This window comes from Dipodomys merriami, unplaced genomic scaffold (assembly GCF_024711535.1).
Source record: "Dipodomys merriami isolate MVZ:Mamm:240054 unplaced genomic scaffold, mDipMer1.0.p SCAF_3, whole genome shotgun sequence".
NCBI lineage: Eukaryota > Metazoa > Chordata > Mammalia > Rodentia > Heteromyidae > Dipodomys > Dipodomys merriami.
Genome location: NW_027204492.1, coordinates 60,362,657 through 60,378,242, shown reverse-complemented (window position 1 = coordinate 60,378,242; position 15,586 = coordinate 60,362,657). Strand labels below are relative to the sequence as shown.

The window sequence follows — 15,586 nt, the reverse complement described above, 5'->3', positions numbered from 1 at the left end:
GGTAGCAGAAATGTAAGCAGTAGCGCAAGTCTACTCACACAAATATGTTCTAAGAAGCCTATGGTAGAGTATATGATATTTAGGAAAGAGTTATTAATTGGAGAGCCAATATGATTATTAACAACCTTTCAGCTTATAACTTAAAAGAGTATTCACTCCTACCAAGCTTGTTCTATTTCTCTTTAGTCATGAGTAACAGCATCTATTTTCCAGTAGTTGTAGTTAATAGAGGTAGCTTAGCTACTATTCAGAGTTATTCTTTGTGCATGAGGATTTTTTCAAATGTTTAAGTTATTCTTTAAGCTACACAGTTCTACTAATGCAATAAAATATAACAGAAAAAAAGAAAATGGATGCAAGAAACTTTTGCATTTGGCACCTTGTCTAGATTGATACCTCAAGTATTCTCTTTTAATAAAGTTAATGCACACATCAGGACACACCACAATGATTTGCTACATATTTACAAGGCACCAACCCTTTCTCACCTTTAACGTGAATTAAGCAAATCAATGAAAAGCATATCAAGATTCCCCCCAACCCCCCAAAAAACTGCAGTATAAATATATACTTCAGTTCAGTACAGTTCGCGAAAGTTTGGCCTGGGAAGCGTAAAATAATCCAGATCATTCTTACAATATAGAAACTGTAAACATTTAATAGCTGCCTTTAGGATTGGTGTATTGTGCAAAAGTTATTATTACTGGGTATAGGAATCAAAATGGCAAAAACAAACTATATAAAACTCTGTAAGAAGGTGCTATAAGTCTGTGATACAAAAGCAAAAGAGGGATATTCCATTGCAATAAAAATGTCATGCTACTCTTAAGAAGCGGAATGCTCCTTTAATGTAGTTAAATCTGTAGTGTGTCTGGTGTGTGTGTCTGGTGTGTGTGTGTGTGTGTGTGTGTGTGTGTGTGTGGGTGGGTGTGTGTGTGTATGTGGGTGTGTGTGTATGTGTGTGTGTATGTGGGCAGATTTTTCTTTTAATTTAAGGCCCAATGAGTAAGGCTTGTTTGGACAAATGAAGTGTGGAGATCAAAAGTCTTGAAACAAATATATACTGGCATAATGGAAAAAGCACCAATGTGAAAGGAAGCAGAAGTCCCCACACAACTTGCTTTGAAGATTTCCTGGTAATTCCCTGCAGTAGAAGGCCATTGAATTTTTAAATTATTCTACATTTATTGTTAGTAATTCCATCCCATGAGATGGCTAACCCTGGCTTTTTCTGTCATTTTTCGTACTCTGCCTGACCTGGATGTACCAAGATTCAGAGGATCTTCAGTGGACACAAAATTATCATTATCAGAATCATCATTGTATAAAACAGTCCTCCTGCCTTGGTTTCTTGTTTTAATTCGAGGCAGTCTACTGAAACGTCCCGAAAACATTGTATCAAATTCGTCATCTGTGATACGTGCTCGTTTGGCTCTGGTGGCTCCTCTAGAGGTCCCTCTTCCTCCTCTCCCTCTCCCTCTCCCCCTAGTACTACTACTACTACCTCTTCCTCGACCACCTCGCCCTCTGCCTCCTCGCCCTCTGCCTCCTCTACTCCATCTGCCCCATCTACCCCATCTGCCTCTTCCTCCTGTGCCTCTCATCTTCCAGTTTCTTTTTCCATTGGCATACTGTTTTCTGAGTTTTCTTTTAGGTCTAGTTTGTATGAATTTGCTATAGTCATGGTCTCCGTCTACATAATCTTGATCTGTTCTGGAGGTTGATTCAGAGTCTGAATCAGAACCACAAGTACTTTCTGAACTTAAACTGGATCCTAACTCTCCACTCTCTGAGGAGGATAGATGGGATTTCTCTTTTGTTTCTTTTGCTTTTTCTTCTCCTCCCATGCTTTCATCTTCTTCTGATGCACTAAGTAGTTTTCTCTTGATTCCTGGCCAAGTTTCTCTGCCATCACCATTTGTAAGAGGTCCATCAGTGGAGTGATCTAAATCAAAAGATTTTTTTAAAGTTAAGTTGTGACATTGATATAATGATCATTTACATTGAGAAGAAAAACAGCTCATTTACAAAACTGGTGCCCCAACACAGATTTGATGACACGAAGGAAAGTGTTGAACTAACAAAGGGCCTGTTTGAAATGGGAGATACTGAAGTTTTGAATTGTACCAGACTGCTCTTTCTTAGGGGGCAAGGTATATGGAGACAGACTGTCAGATGGTGAGGTTAACTAGTCAGAATTATGCGGTAACATGAATCCAGGGTTCCACTCACATACTTGCAAATATTTACCTACTATAGGCCAAGCACTGCTAGAAAGCTTGGAACATGGTGATGAAGGAAACAAAGTCCTGCTCTTACAATTTGTATTTTAGTGGTAATGGCTCATTACATGAAATAAAATCAGTTGTATTACTAAAATGGGGAATGCTCCTCTGAAACTTCCTCAAGTACCATCAGAAAGCCACTGGGTTGTTGACATAGTAGGCCTAGGGAGATACTATCTGAGCTATATAACTAAAACATCCTAGGAAGATAGAAGTGGGTATTGATTGAAAGGAGGATCAGTTTTCAACATAGGCCTTTTTTTTTTTAACTGGAAGAGCCCCCCTCCCTCTTCTATTCCCAATAGGATATTTAATATTTATTTAAAGACCACCTTGGAAACTTTTTTCCTTTATTACCATGGTTAATATTTGAAAACTCCTAACAGTATGGTTCCTGTGTGATTGGGAAAATAATTCCTTACTTGATTTTTCGTTCCATTCATTTCATTTAACATTTTGAAAGACTAAATAATGTTTCAGAACAGTTACCAGAAATCTACTAATGGGTTGTTCCTAGTTGTAGATATGAAGTCTAAGCTGATTCCCACTGACAACATCAAGTAAAAAGGACATACTAGTTTTACTACTTTCAACACATCAGTTTTTGGACTAATCTTTCATCATAAAAAATAAACAACAAAGTGAACAAATGCAGCAGTGGTATTCACAAGTTAAAAATGAACTATACAACTTGTGAGTGGGGATAGGAGGAAAAAAATATGGGAGAGAGCAAGGGATGGAGTAACACTGTCCAAAAAGAAATGTCCCCTTTGCCTGATTTATGTAACTGTAATACCTCTGTATATCATCTTTATAATAACAATAAAAATACCAAATAAATAAATAATATGTACCATATTTATTTCCTACCTTGTTTAACTGGTGCAATTCTATTCCGAAATGATTTGGCTTTCCCTGGGTCATGGCTATTACCACTTCGGCCATATCCACTTAAGCTTGATGAAGAAAATGGCCCATCCAGTTCATCATCAATTAGATATAGTGGAAGTCCTTCAGCAGTATCTGAAACTTGCATTTTAAAAGGTTGTGATGTTAACAGAAATTCATTTCTACACTGATCTTAAAAGTCCCTCTCAGTTATTCTACATTAAAACAAAACCCACAAATTTTTTCTAGAAGAAAATATGGGACTCCGCTTAATGTCTTTTATCTGTAATCATAGAACTTGTAGAGGCAAAAGCATTGTTAACCTACCCTGGGCTACATAGCAAGACCTTGTCTAAAACAAATGCTTTATCATCACCAAGTTTACAAATACAAAATATCAGAAAAATTTCTCCAGATGAATACCTCTAACACATATTAAATAATCATGTGCTATACTGGCATATTATATATGAATTCTCAGATATATTATAGATATTACAAAATCATGCAAGCCAGGTGCTACTGGCTATACCTATAATCATTAGCTACTGGGGGAGGGGTGGAGATGATATCTGAGGATACTAGTTTTCAGCCTGGGCAGGGAAGTCCATGAAACTCTTATTTCCTGTTATTTTATCCAGGGTTATATAACTAATAAGTAGAAGTGTGAACAAAATACTGTTTTCTAAATCCAAATCTATTGCTTTTTGCAGTATAAAAATCAGAGTTCCTTATATACAGTTAATATAGATATTAAACTTAGAAATAGTACATAAAAATAACACTATTTACCTGGAGATGAGAAAGGGGAACTAGTTCTGACATAAGACACTGAGGTATTCTGGTCTGTTTTAGGCTGTAACTTTAATTGCTTCTGTTTCCCTTTTGGACTACAAGTAAAAAGAAATAATGATGAGCATTTTTTTTTTCTGTTAGTAACTCATTACAATAAACAGCATGATAAAGATGACTAAGCTGCACAAATAAGGCCTGAAGTTCAACTGAAACAGTTCAAATTGGTTATTTGTCAGTTAAACATTAATCATTAGAATATTTTTTTGAGCCGTGTGCCAGTGGTTCACGCCTATAATCTTGCTACTCAGGAGGCTGAGATCTAAGCATTGTGGTTCAAAGCCAGCCTGGGCGGGAAAAATCTGAGGCTCTTATCTCCAATAAACAATCAGAAAACTGGAAGTGGTGCTGTGTCTCAAATGGTAGAGGGCTCAACTTGAGCTGAAGAGATCAGGGACATACCTCAGGCCCAGAGTTCAAGCCTCACGACAAGAAAAAATAAAAATTTTACACACACACACACACACACACACACACACACACACACACACACACACACACTTGAAGTTTTGTCCATTTAAATTTCACATAAACAGTATTTTGTGTTACCACATCCACTTTTTTATAAACATTAGAGTTCTAAATAAAGATCTTTTGGGATTTCCTACAATTGTTAATAAAGTTTGAGAAATAGGGTAATACAAACTAAGAACATAAAATGCTGTACCAATGTAATATACCTAGGTGCTCTGCTACTTGATAAAGAACTGCTGCTGCTTCTCAGACGTTTTCTGTACCGAGGCCTTCTCCTCTTCTGACTCTGCATTGCTGACTTATATTCAGAGATGATATTTTTAATATGATTTTCAAATAAGGCAGATAATCGCAGTGTCATGCTGTAGATCTGAAAAATGTAAAAATTGTAGTCATGGTTTTCCAGATATGTATATAAAAATATATATATACAATCCTGGAGCTGGTGGCTCACGCTGGTAATCCTAGTTACTGCTAAGATCTGGGGATAGTAGTTTGAAGCAAGCCTGGGCAGAAAAGTCCCTATAAGACTTTCATCTCCAATTAACCACTTAAAAACTGGAAGTGGTGCTGTGGCTCAAGTGGTAGAGCACTAGCCGTGAGTAGATAAAGTACAGGGACAGAGCCCAAGCCAAGAATTCAAGCCCCAGGAACTGCCAAAAAAAACAAACCATGCCTGATCAATATCAGCATCACTAGTTCCAGACAAAAATATACACTATTTACTTGAAAAGTTCTTCTGATGAATTAAGATACTACTTTCACTAAAAAGAATTCATTAATACATTTGAAAATAATATTTATGGCTGTGAAATGTAGGGAAAAAGACCCTTCTAAATTATATGAGGACATTTTATTTTTTAACTTTCTATAGAAATATTACCTTAATTATGAACAATGCTGGGGAAAGCAAATGTGAGAAAAACTTATGTCTAAGAAATTAGGGATGACTCATTTTATATGAGGTAGAAATAAGCAAATATATACCTATCATGGAACTTTTTACAAGTTAATCAGATATTACTTCAGAGACAAAAATGATTATTACATTTTTCTGCAAGGTATTTCAAATTGTGATAAAACAGAAATATTATATTTGAGCACTTCTTGTTATATAATAAAGGGACAATCCATATTCAGATCTTGAATCATACCTCAGTAACTATGTCACAGTTCCAGTGATTGGCAACTAAATATTAGAATATTAGAATTCTAATATATAGTTGTCATAAAACTGTTAAAAGAGAACTGCCCAACATATATATTTACACACATAATATATAATTAAATGCTTAATTAACCCATCTAATATTAATTTTCATACCCTTGACTTTTTATTGGAGGTATAAGCTTTGGAGTTGCTAAATATTTGGTGAACATCCTCATAAAATTCCAGAGGACTACCATAGTTTCCTGCTTCCAAAGTTTCTTTCACAGTGCTGAAGTCCATAGGCGTGTCTATAACATCATGATTATCCTATAAAGAACAATGCATTATATTGACACACTGAAGCCACAACAGTATTAAGTAACACGATGGAATTGGGATTTGCATTACCTATTGAACAATTCACCTTGAAATAATCAGCCTAAACCATCTTTTGATGCTTGTTGAAATGGTAAAGTTCTGGGCTGGGAAGGTGGCTCAGTGGTAGAGCGCTTGCCTTGCATGTATGAGGCCCTGGGTTCAATTCCTCAGCACCACATAAGCAAAAAGAAAAAAGCCGGAAGTGGCGCTGTGGCTCAAGTGGAAGAGCGCTAGCCTTGAGCTGAAGAGCTGAGGGACAGCGCCCAGGCCCAGAGTTCAGGCCCCACGACCGGACCCCCCCCCCAAAAAAAAAGAAATGGTAAAGTTCTGTTGGAGATTTTACATTGCAGTCAATGACCAGAAATGACTGAACATTACAACAGAAAAATCCATTATCAGTGGCTTGAGTCTAGAGAGTCCTTTATATGGAAGTCCATTTAAGGCCAAAAAGGTGCAACTTATAACACTTCAGCAAAGTACTTTATAACAGCAAACGATGTTTCCTTCTTTTAAAATTTATCCTGTTAGACACTAAAATTAGTCCTTACTAAAATTTACAAAAAAAGTAGGGGATTATTTGGGCATAATACAACAATTTCAGTCCACAAATCAACTAGGTATTTACAAGATGCTCAGATATAAAGATATTCTACTTAAAATATTAGTTGAAGGTCCAAGTGAACTGAGCCATGTTTGGACTTCTTTTGGAATTTTTTCTTTTGTGAGACAGGGTCTCATATAATCCAGGTTGGCCATACATTCACAATTTTCTTTCATTAGCCTTATAAGTGCTAGGATTTCGGGTGGATAATGCCATGCCCAATTTTGATTTTTAATTGATCTTTCAGCTAAGGATCTTTTATCTCATAGGTCCAGAATTTAGTTAAATTGTGATTACAGGAGAGAAAAGATTCTATTTTAACTTAAATCTTTCAAGTTTACTTAATGTTTTTGTAGGGTTATCACAGGGAATAACTAACTCTCAATATGTAAGTTTTGAAGTGAAAACAGTACTAGCCTACTTATCCTACTTTGATTCATTAATAAACTTTCCTCTAAAAGCCTCATAGCCAAAGAAGAGATAGAAAAACTAAAAAAGATTACATATTTTCAAAAATATGAGAAATAACATTTATTCTAAACATATCTCATTTTGTTAAGTCAAATAGTCAAAGTGCACTCCAACACAATATGGCTTATAAAATACTTAATACTTCCATAGAGAAAAATTTTAGAATTCATGTTAATGATTTAAAAAAAACTCAGAGCTAAACCAGCCAAAGTAAATTATCTGTGTGAATAATCAACTGTAATACAGACAAAGTATTGTGCAATTAATGTTTTTGACTATGCTGCAGTACCTTTAGATCTATATGACCAAATAGATATGTACATGTATTCGATAAAAAAATATTGAGAATATGTTGATTTAAAGAGAATGTTGATTTAAAAACAAAAAATAAATCATGACCAAAAAAAGAAACAAAGGTTAAAAAATAAACAGAAGGGGGTAATAATAAATCACAAACAGTTCATGTACAGTATGGAGATTTTTTTGGGGGCGGGGTCTGGTCATGGGGCCTTAACTCTGGGCCTGGGCCCTATCCCTCAGCTCTTCAGCTCAAAGCTAGTGTTCTACCAGCCACAGGGCACTTCCGGCTTTTTTTCTTTTTGTTTATGTTGTGCTAAGGAATTGAACCCAGGGCCTCATGCATGCAAGGCAAGCGCTCTACCACTGAGCCACCTTCCCAGCCCCCAGTATGGAGATTTTAAAAAGTAAAAATACAAAACAATCAGCATGGGGTTTTATTTGCCAGTTTTGGGGCTTAAACTCTAGGCCTGGGCACTGTTGCTGAGCTTCTTTTGTTCAAGGCTAGAACTCTACCACTTGAGCAACAGCCCCACTTCTGGCTTTTTCTGTGTATGTGGTACTGAGGAATTGAACCCAGGGCTTCATTCATGCTAGGCAAGCACTCTCCCACTAAGCCACATTCCCAGCCCCCAATCAGCATGTTTTTAAAGAGATTCCTAGGCCTACCTCAGAAAGAGAAGAGTCTTGTCTTTCTGTTACAATCGAGTCTGAGGACTCTCCTTCTTGTTCTTGATGGCCCTATTAGAGGAAAACAATATTTTGAGAACACCAGTACAAAATATCAAGACTTGTAAGACTTAAGGTTCAAAGATACATTAATAAAAATGACAGCATTATACCCGAATCTACAAATAAATCAAGCTTCTTGAATAGTTTATGTATATATTCTCTTTAATTTAATTTTGTTGTAAAGGTGATGTATTCTTTTACAAACCATTTCTCTAGAAAAGTTAAAATGGATTGTCTAAAACGTAATTAAATGTTTACGTAAATAGACTCTTAGAAAAGGAATCCTAAAAAGTATGTATGGCAGTGTACATCAGTAATTCAAGGAGTCAGAAGATAGAGGAAAGAAGATTACAGTTCGAGGTTATGCTGGACTAATTATTGAGATGCTGTGTCAAAAGAATATCCTATAATCTGAGTTCTCATACTTTCATCTTTGATGAAAATAGTTGTGTATATTAAGAGCTGTTGTATCAAGTGGCCATATGAATAATATATTTGGTATAAATTAAACAGAACTGATGTCTCACCAAGTATCTACATTGTATAGAAATGTATTAGAATTTAGTATATTTTGAGGCTGGAAATGTGGCACAGTGGTAGAGTGCTTGCTTAGCATGCAGGAAGCCCTGGGCTTGGATTCCTCAGTACCACATAAACCAGAAAAGGCCGGAAGTGGTGCTGTGGCTCAAGTGATAGAGTGCTAGCTTGAGCAAAAGCAGCTGAGAGACAGTGCCCAGGCCCTGAGTTCAAGGCTCAGGGCTGGCAAAAAAAAATGTACATCTTGAAATATCTGAGATAAATGTAGGAAGGAATGTAAAAACTGATTTAAATATGGCTTACAACTGTGTAATTTACATACTCAATACATAACAAGTATTTTATAAAGTCATGAGAACTCACAAGACAGAAGAAGGAGATAACGTATGGAAAGAAAAAAAGAAGGTGGGAGGGAGGAAGGGAAATTGTTAGCATGGACAGTTATGGGAAATGAGCATGTTGGTAATTATTTACACAACTGTGTGCTTACTGGGTAAGAAAGAGGATCAGCTGGCTGTCGAAATGGCTCTGAATCTTCACGTTCATAAATGAGGCTCAATAGTTCTTTGCATTGTTTTCTCCAAGCATCAGGATTTAACTTTAAAGATTGTCTCCTGCCTCGGTATTTGACCTATTTAAAAAAAAACAAACTAAAAGCTTTTGCCTTAACTCTTCATTGATATTCTCATAAACCCCAAGTATTCATGTATTTTGTAAAATAGAGGACTATTTAATTAAAAATTTTAATGTAGACATTATTTTCTCTAGTAAAAATTAGATAAACACAAACTAGGTGTTGTCTTCAAGTAAATGGCAAGAATTCAAAGTATTCTTAATTTTTTTTTTGGTGGTTGTGGGGCTTGAACTCTGGGCTTGGGTCTTGTCCCTGAGCTCTTCAGTTCAAGGTCAGCATGATACCACTTGAGCCATAGTGCCAGCTCTGGTTTTCTGGTGGTTAAGAGGAGATAAGAGTCTCACAGACCTTCCTGCACAGGCTGGTAAAGGTTCAATCCTCAGATCTCAGTCTCCTAAGTAGCTAGGATTACAGGCATGAGCCACCAGCACCTGGCTTAATTTTCATTTTAAGGTAGTCTGAACCTCAAATAAAAATAAAATGCCTTCTCCTCTTCAAGAACAACTTGACTTAAAATGTTGACCGTTTACTGGGACTGGGAAACATTTTCAGTATTTCACCTGTTTCTTAAATTATAAAGGTGATTTACTGTATTTAGTATAAACAATGTGATAAGTACTGAATACCTGCTTTCCATTTACAAATCTAAAATCTTGGTACATACTAGTCAGAGGGTACCTACATAGTGAGTCTCTAATAAAATCCTTGGGGACTCATCTCTAATCACACAAATGTCATACTAACTTCACTGTCCTTCTAAGAGAGGGAGGGAATATGAAAACCTGCACATGATTCCTCTAGACTCTTCCTGTGATTGTCTTTGGGATCCCCAGCATAGGAAGTCTGAAAAACTTTCTACTCAGAAATTCACTAATCTACTTACCCTTCGTCCAGATGATGTGCCAGGACCATCTGAATCTAAATCAACCATTTCTGTATCCTAAATTAAAGGGGACAGAAGCAGATGTGAAGTTACAGTCAAAGGCTTACAAATTAGATGAACATTTACAAATAAATGGAAAATAGAATCATGTATTGCTTTCTCTTATTGGATCAGAACAAAGGCTTATTTATGGGAAGACAATCAAAATTTTGTCAATATTCTATTGAGTTAGAAAACAAGTAAATACACAGGGAGAACATCTAAACAAGATATAACGCTAAGAATATAGAAAGGAGGGGAAAAGATATTGTGTAGAAGTTTGTATCTTGAAAGTTTTAGTTCCTTAAAAAATGTATTCTAGGGCCGGGCGCTGGTGGCTCACGCCTGTAATCCTAGCTACTCAGGAGGCTGAGATCTGAGGATCGCAGTTCAAAGCCAGCCCGGGCAGGAGAGACTGTGAGACTCTTATCTCCAATAAACCACCAGAAAACTGGAAGTGGCGCTGTAGCTCAAGTGGTAGAGCACTCACCTTGAGCTGAAGAGCTGAGGGACAGCACCCAGGCCCAGAGTTCAAGCCCCATGACCGACAAAAAAAAAAAATGTATTCTAGGGCTGGGAAGGTGGCTCAGTGGTAGAGTGCTTGCCTTGCATGCATGAGGCCCTGGGTTCAATTTCTCAGCATCACATAAGCAGAAAAGGCCAGAAGTGGTACTGTGGTCAAGTGATAGAACACTAGCCTTAAGCTGAAGAGCTGAGGGACAGCGCCCAGGCCCAGAGTTCAGGCCCCATGACTGGAAAAAAAAATGTATTCAAGGGTTGGAATGCAGCTCACTGGCAAAGTGCTTGCATAGCAAGTGCAACATCCTGGGTTCAATCTCCAGTACCAAAAAGACCAGAAAAACAAAACAATCCCATTTGTCCAACCTTTCTTTGATGGGTCTCTATTAAGAAAATTTTGACCTGTGCCAAGAAGCCCTAGAGTTTCTCCTATTCCTTCCTGTAATGTTTTCATAGAGTCTGTTTTTATTTCAAGGTCTTTGATCCATTTGGAGTCAATTCTGGTGCAGGGTAATATATATGGATTTAGCTCTAGTTTTCTACAAGAGTTTAACCAATACTGCATTGTTGGTGGGAGAGTAAACTTGTTCACCACTTTGGAAAGCATGGAGGTTCCTCAAAAGACTCCACATAGAGCTCCCTTATGACCCAGAAATCCCACTTTTGGGCATTTACCCAAACGATCACAATCAAGGTCATACCAAAGTTACCAGCACAACCATGTTTATCACAGCTTTATTTACCATAGCTAAGATATGGAACCAACCCCGATGCCCCTCAGTAGATGAATGGATCAAGAAAATGTGGTATACATATACAATGGAATTCTATGCCTCTGTCAGAAAGAATGGCATTGCCTCATTTGTTAGGAAATGGAAAGACTTGGAAAAAATTATATTAACTGAAGTCAGGCCCAAAGAAACATAGGTCCCATGGTTCCCCTTGTTTGCAATGACTAGCACATGTCTAGGACAAGTAGAGAAGATCAAAGGTTATGTACATATGACCACATGAGATAATGTTAAGCAAAATGTTCCCCAAGACAGGGACCCAAGTGGTTTTTTTCTTTCTTGCTAGTGTTTTTAATGTACTTACAATGCACTATGTGATTCTTTTGTTTCTTTTGTATGTTCTTTCCCCCATGGTATAACCCGTTTTCACTGGATTTAATGCCAGTGTTCTGCACCTTGTATATACATTTTTGTAATTTGGGGAGGGGAAGGGATATTGGGGAATGCTTAAATGGGGATGCAGGCTGACCCATTGTGACAACGAGATGTACAGGACACTATGTTGAAAACGAACTTTCCAATGTCAGGGTGGAGATGGGGCAGGAGGAGTTGGGGAGGTGGGGAGGGAAGTGATAGTAGGGGGAAAACAAAGGAGGTGGTAACAATGCTCGCTTTGAAATGTTCTCATTACCCTACTCATGTAACTGTAACCCCTCTGTACAACATTTTTACAATAAATATATATTAAAAAACAAAACCCAAAAAACAGTTTAAAAATGCATTCTAGATGGGAGCCAATGGCTCATGCCTGTAATCCTAGCTACTCAGGTGGATGAGATGAAGGTTCAAAGCTAGCCTGGGCAAGCTTTGAACTGATTTCTAATTAACTGCCAAAAAGCCAGAAGTGGAGCTGTAGATCAAGTTGTAGAGCAATAGCTTTACGCATGGACAGTCCCAGGCCTTGAGTTCAAGTCTCAGGACTGGCACACACACACACAAAAAAAAAAAAAGAAAAAAAAAAAAGAAAGGATTTTGTATCATTCTCATTTAATATAAAGTTATTATAAAATATTCATAATCATTGCTATTTCAAGAAATGCATTTTTTGGGGGGTCCGGTTGTGGGGCCTGAACTCTGGGCCTGGGCGCTGTCCCTCAGCTCTTCAGCTCAAGGCTAGCGCTCTACCACTTGAGCCACAGCGCCACTTCCGGCTTTTTTCTTTTTGCTTATGTGATGCTGAGGAATCCAACCCAGGGCCTCAGGCATGCAAGGCTAGCGCTCTACCACTGAGCCACCTTCCCAGCCCAAGAAATGCATTTTTTATATAAGAAAAACACAAATGTGTACTAATCCTGAGATTCACTGAAACATTGTTTTGTTAAAACAAAGTCAAGATACAGGAACCATTGTGAGGACTGAGACAACTAGGAGTTATCTATGCAGTTTATGAGCTGTTGGAACTCCTTTGTATTAGAATAAAGATATTGAATTACATTTTGCTTTAATTTTCTGTTCTTATCTAAATCATGCTAGTCTGAGAAAGAGTTCTTGTTATATAAAATCCTGAGTTAAAATAAACTTATTCTAAAGGCCTAAGAACATATGAAGAAAATGAATAGCAAATTTGTCTTGAGTTTTATTAGGCGAACTGTCTAATTTGTGTGTTTTCCTTATAGTTAAATGCTGTGTAAATACAATTTGTTCATTTATATTTACTTTTATTTATATAGTAAATTATATAAAAATGAAGTTATGCTTATTTATTATGCTATATAAATATCATTTCAATTTTCTTTACATAGTATTTAGCTCCAATAATGCAATATTATATACTTAGATATACCTTGTAAAAGCAAATAAGAGCAGCATTGGAGGGTTACCATTCTAGAGATTATCAGTATAGATATAACAAATATGAAAAATATCTCATGCCACTCCAACATTATTGTGGCCATTTCCTCCTCAGGTGAATTGTTTCCCAGTAAAGATTTTGAAATAATGATAATAATCATGTTCAAGTTATGGTTTTATGAAAATAAGTTAGGGATGTGGGTATGTGGAGAAAGCAAGTGTGTGATAATCAATTGAGAATACTAATTTCATTCCATTCACAAGAGATTGGTGTACATTTACACATTTTAACAAAGCAATGAAGTAGTTACTCTATCAAACATTTAAGTGCTTCAAATATATACTTATAAAATAAAATAAAAGTAATAGTAGCTTTAGAGACTATCAAGAAAATATTCTTAAATCATTGTTCTGAGGCCTAGAAAATAAAGTGTTAATTTCTCATCACTCCTACTGAGTAGCATAGAATGATTGGCTACTTGTTTGTTACTAAGCTATACAACACTATTAACTTTTTGGAACAGTTCACTTGAGTAGGTTTAAGAATATAAAAAGAATGCAGATATTCAGCTAGTATCCAACAATATTCCACTAGTTACAGTTGTAGTCAATTACATTTACATATAACATTTATTGTACTTCAAAATAACAGAAAAAATCCACTTCTTACTCATCATGTACTGAGTCTTACCTCTTCTCCATCAGTACTGTTTAGTTCTTCTGCTTTAATTTTATTATAAGTATCTAATATATCAGTGCAGCTCTGATCCCTAAGAAACAGGATAATTGAAAATAATTTGAATATGTTTGAAACATCAGAAACTAGTTTTTGGAACAGATTAAACTGTTTCTTACCCAATAAATCGAAGTAAGACATCTGTTACAATTTTAGCTGCTTTAACAATAGGACTATCTGGCTCATTGAAAGTCCGAGCATTATGCTCAATATAGCGCACCTCCCACATTAATGCTGATATTCTTCTATAAAAGAAAAGCATTCTGTTAACCTTGGTTATTACATTTAAATTACATTCTCAGAATAAATTTAGGCACTCATGTCAAAAAATTTCCCATATATGGTTAAGAGAGATGGGTGACAATGTTGTCAGACACTTTGTACTCATATACTGTTTTGTAGAATGGGAACTTCTTTGTACAACTACTTAAAGATAAAAAAAAATTTTTAAATTCCCATATATGAATGTGACAAAATACATATGCATAACTGGTATACATTGACAAGAGGGATGGTAGTTTCCCACAGGCAGGAATTTTAAATCACTCGACTACCTATTAGAACTTAGATCTTACGCAGCATCGTGTGGGTAAAGAATTACTTGATAACAAACAAAAAGTGGTTTGATAAAATCACAGTAATGCTGAGTTAAAAGAGAAGCACCAAGAAAAACAAAACAAGGAATAGCTAGAATAAAGAAACATAACAGATTTTTATCTGGTTATATTTATGTCATATAATACATGATGTGATCAAAATGTATCATTTGTCATTATAAGAGGCAGACTAAGGCTGGGAAGGTGACTCAGTGGTAGAGTTCTTGCATGCATGAGGCCCTGGGTTCTATTCCTCAGCACTATATAAGCAGAAAAAGCTGGAAGTGGCATGGTGGCTCAAGTGGTAGAGTGCTAGCCTTAAGCTGAAGAGCTGAGAGACAGCGTCCAGGCCCAGAGTTCAGGTCCCACAACCAAGGACAACAACAAAAAAAACAGACAGACTAATGGTTCATGCAATACTAGTTATAGTGGAGTAGACATAGATACTGAATATATTTTCAGACTAATAAACCTAATTAAGAGCTAATTCTTCAAAGAGGATGGAAACGTTCTCCATAACAATGTAGCATATTAATCAAAAGTTCACGAACTACTTGATCTACTTTAAACAAACTAAAATTAACTATCTTTTTAAAGTGCTACACACACAATTTGTGGTGTTCTTGTTTACCTCATTTTTCTTCACTATTTTTCACCTTGCAAAAGAATCTATTAAATAAAAGGAAATTAGTGCTTCAAGTTCATAGAATAAATCTTGAAGTGAGTGTATAGACGATTATTTTGTATCATGAAAATAGGATCTTACTGGGTGCTGGTGGCTCATACTTGCAACCTTACTCAAGAGACTGAGATCTGAGGATCATGGTGTGAATCAGCCTAGGCAGGAAAAGCCTGTGAAACTCCTATCAATAAACTACTAAGAAAAAGTGGTGGTGTGGCTGAAGTAATAGAACACTGGCCTTGAGAAAAAG

General features: G+C 36.4%; 1 protein-coding gene across 1 annotated transcript in view; it reads right to left on the bottom strand.

The window, feature by feature from the left end:
* Nucleotides 1-393: 393 nt before the first annotated feature.
* Brwd3 (bromodomain and WD repeat domain containing 3) overlaps nucleotides 394-15,586 on the bottom strand; it is a 116,333-nt gene continuing 101,140 nt past the window's right edge. The window contains exons 32-41 of the mRNA XM_070040131.1: nucleotides 14,178-14,303; nucleotides 14,014-14,092; nucleotides 10,183-10,239; nucleotides 9,156-9,296; nucleotides 8,066-8,137; nucleotides 5,824-5,976; nucleotides 4,706-4,869; nucleotides 3,966-4,063; nucleotides 3,156-3,314; nucleotides 394-1,945 (exon numbers count right to left, since the gene is read on the bottom strand). Of these exons, the coding sequence (XP_069896232.1) occupies nucleotides 1,191-1,945; nucleotides 3,156-3,314; nucleotides 3,966-4,063; nucleotides 4,706-4,869; nucleotides 5,824-5,976; nucleotides 8,066-8,137; nucleotides 9,156-9,296; nucleotides 10,183-10,239; nucleotides 14,014-14,092; nucleotides 14,178-14,303 (1,804 nt within the window). The 3' untranslated portion in view covers nucleotides 394-1,190. The remainder of the gene's footprint in view (nucleotides 1,946-3,155; nucleotides 3,315-3,965; nucleotides 4,064-4,705; nucleotides 4,870-5,823; nucleotides 5,977-8,065; nucleotides 8,138-9,155; nucleotides 9,297-10,182; nucleotides 10,240-14,013; nucleotides 14,093-14,177; nucleotides 14,304-15,586) is intronic.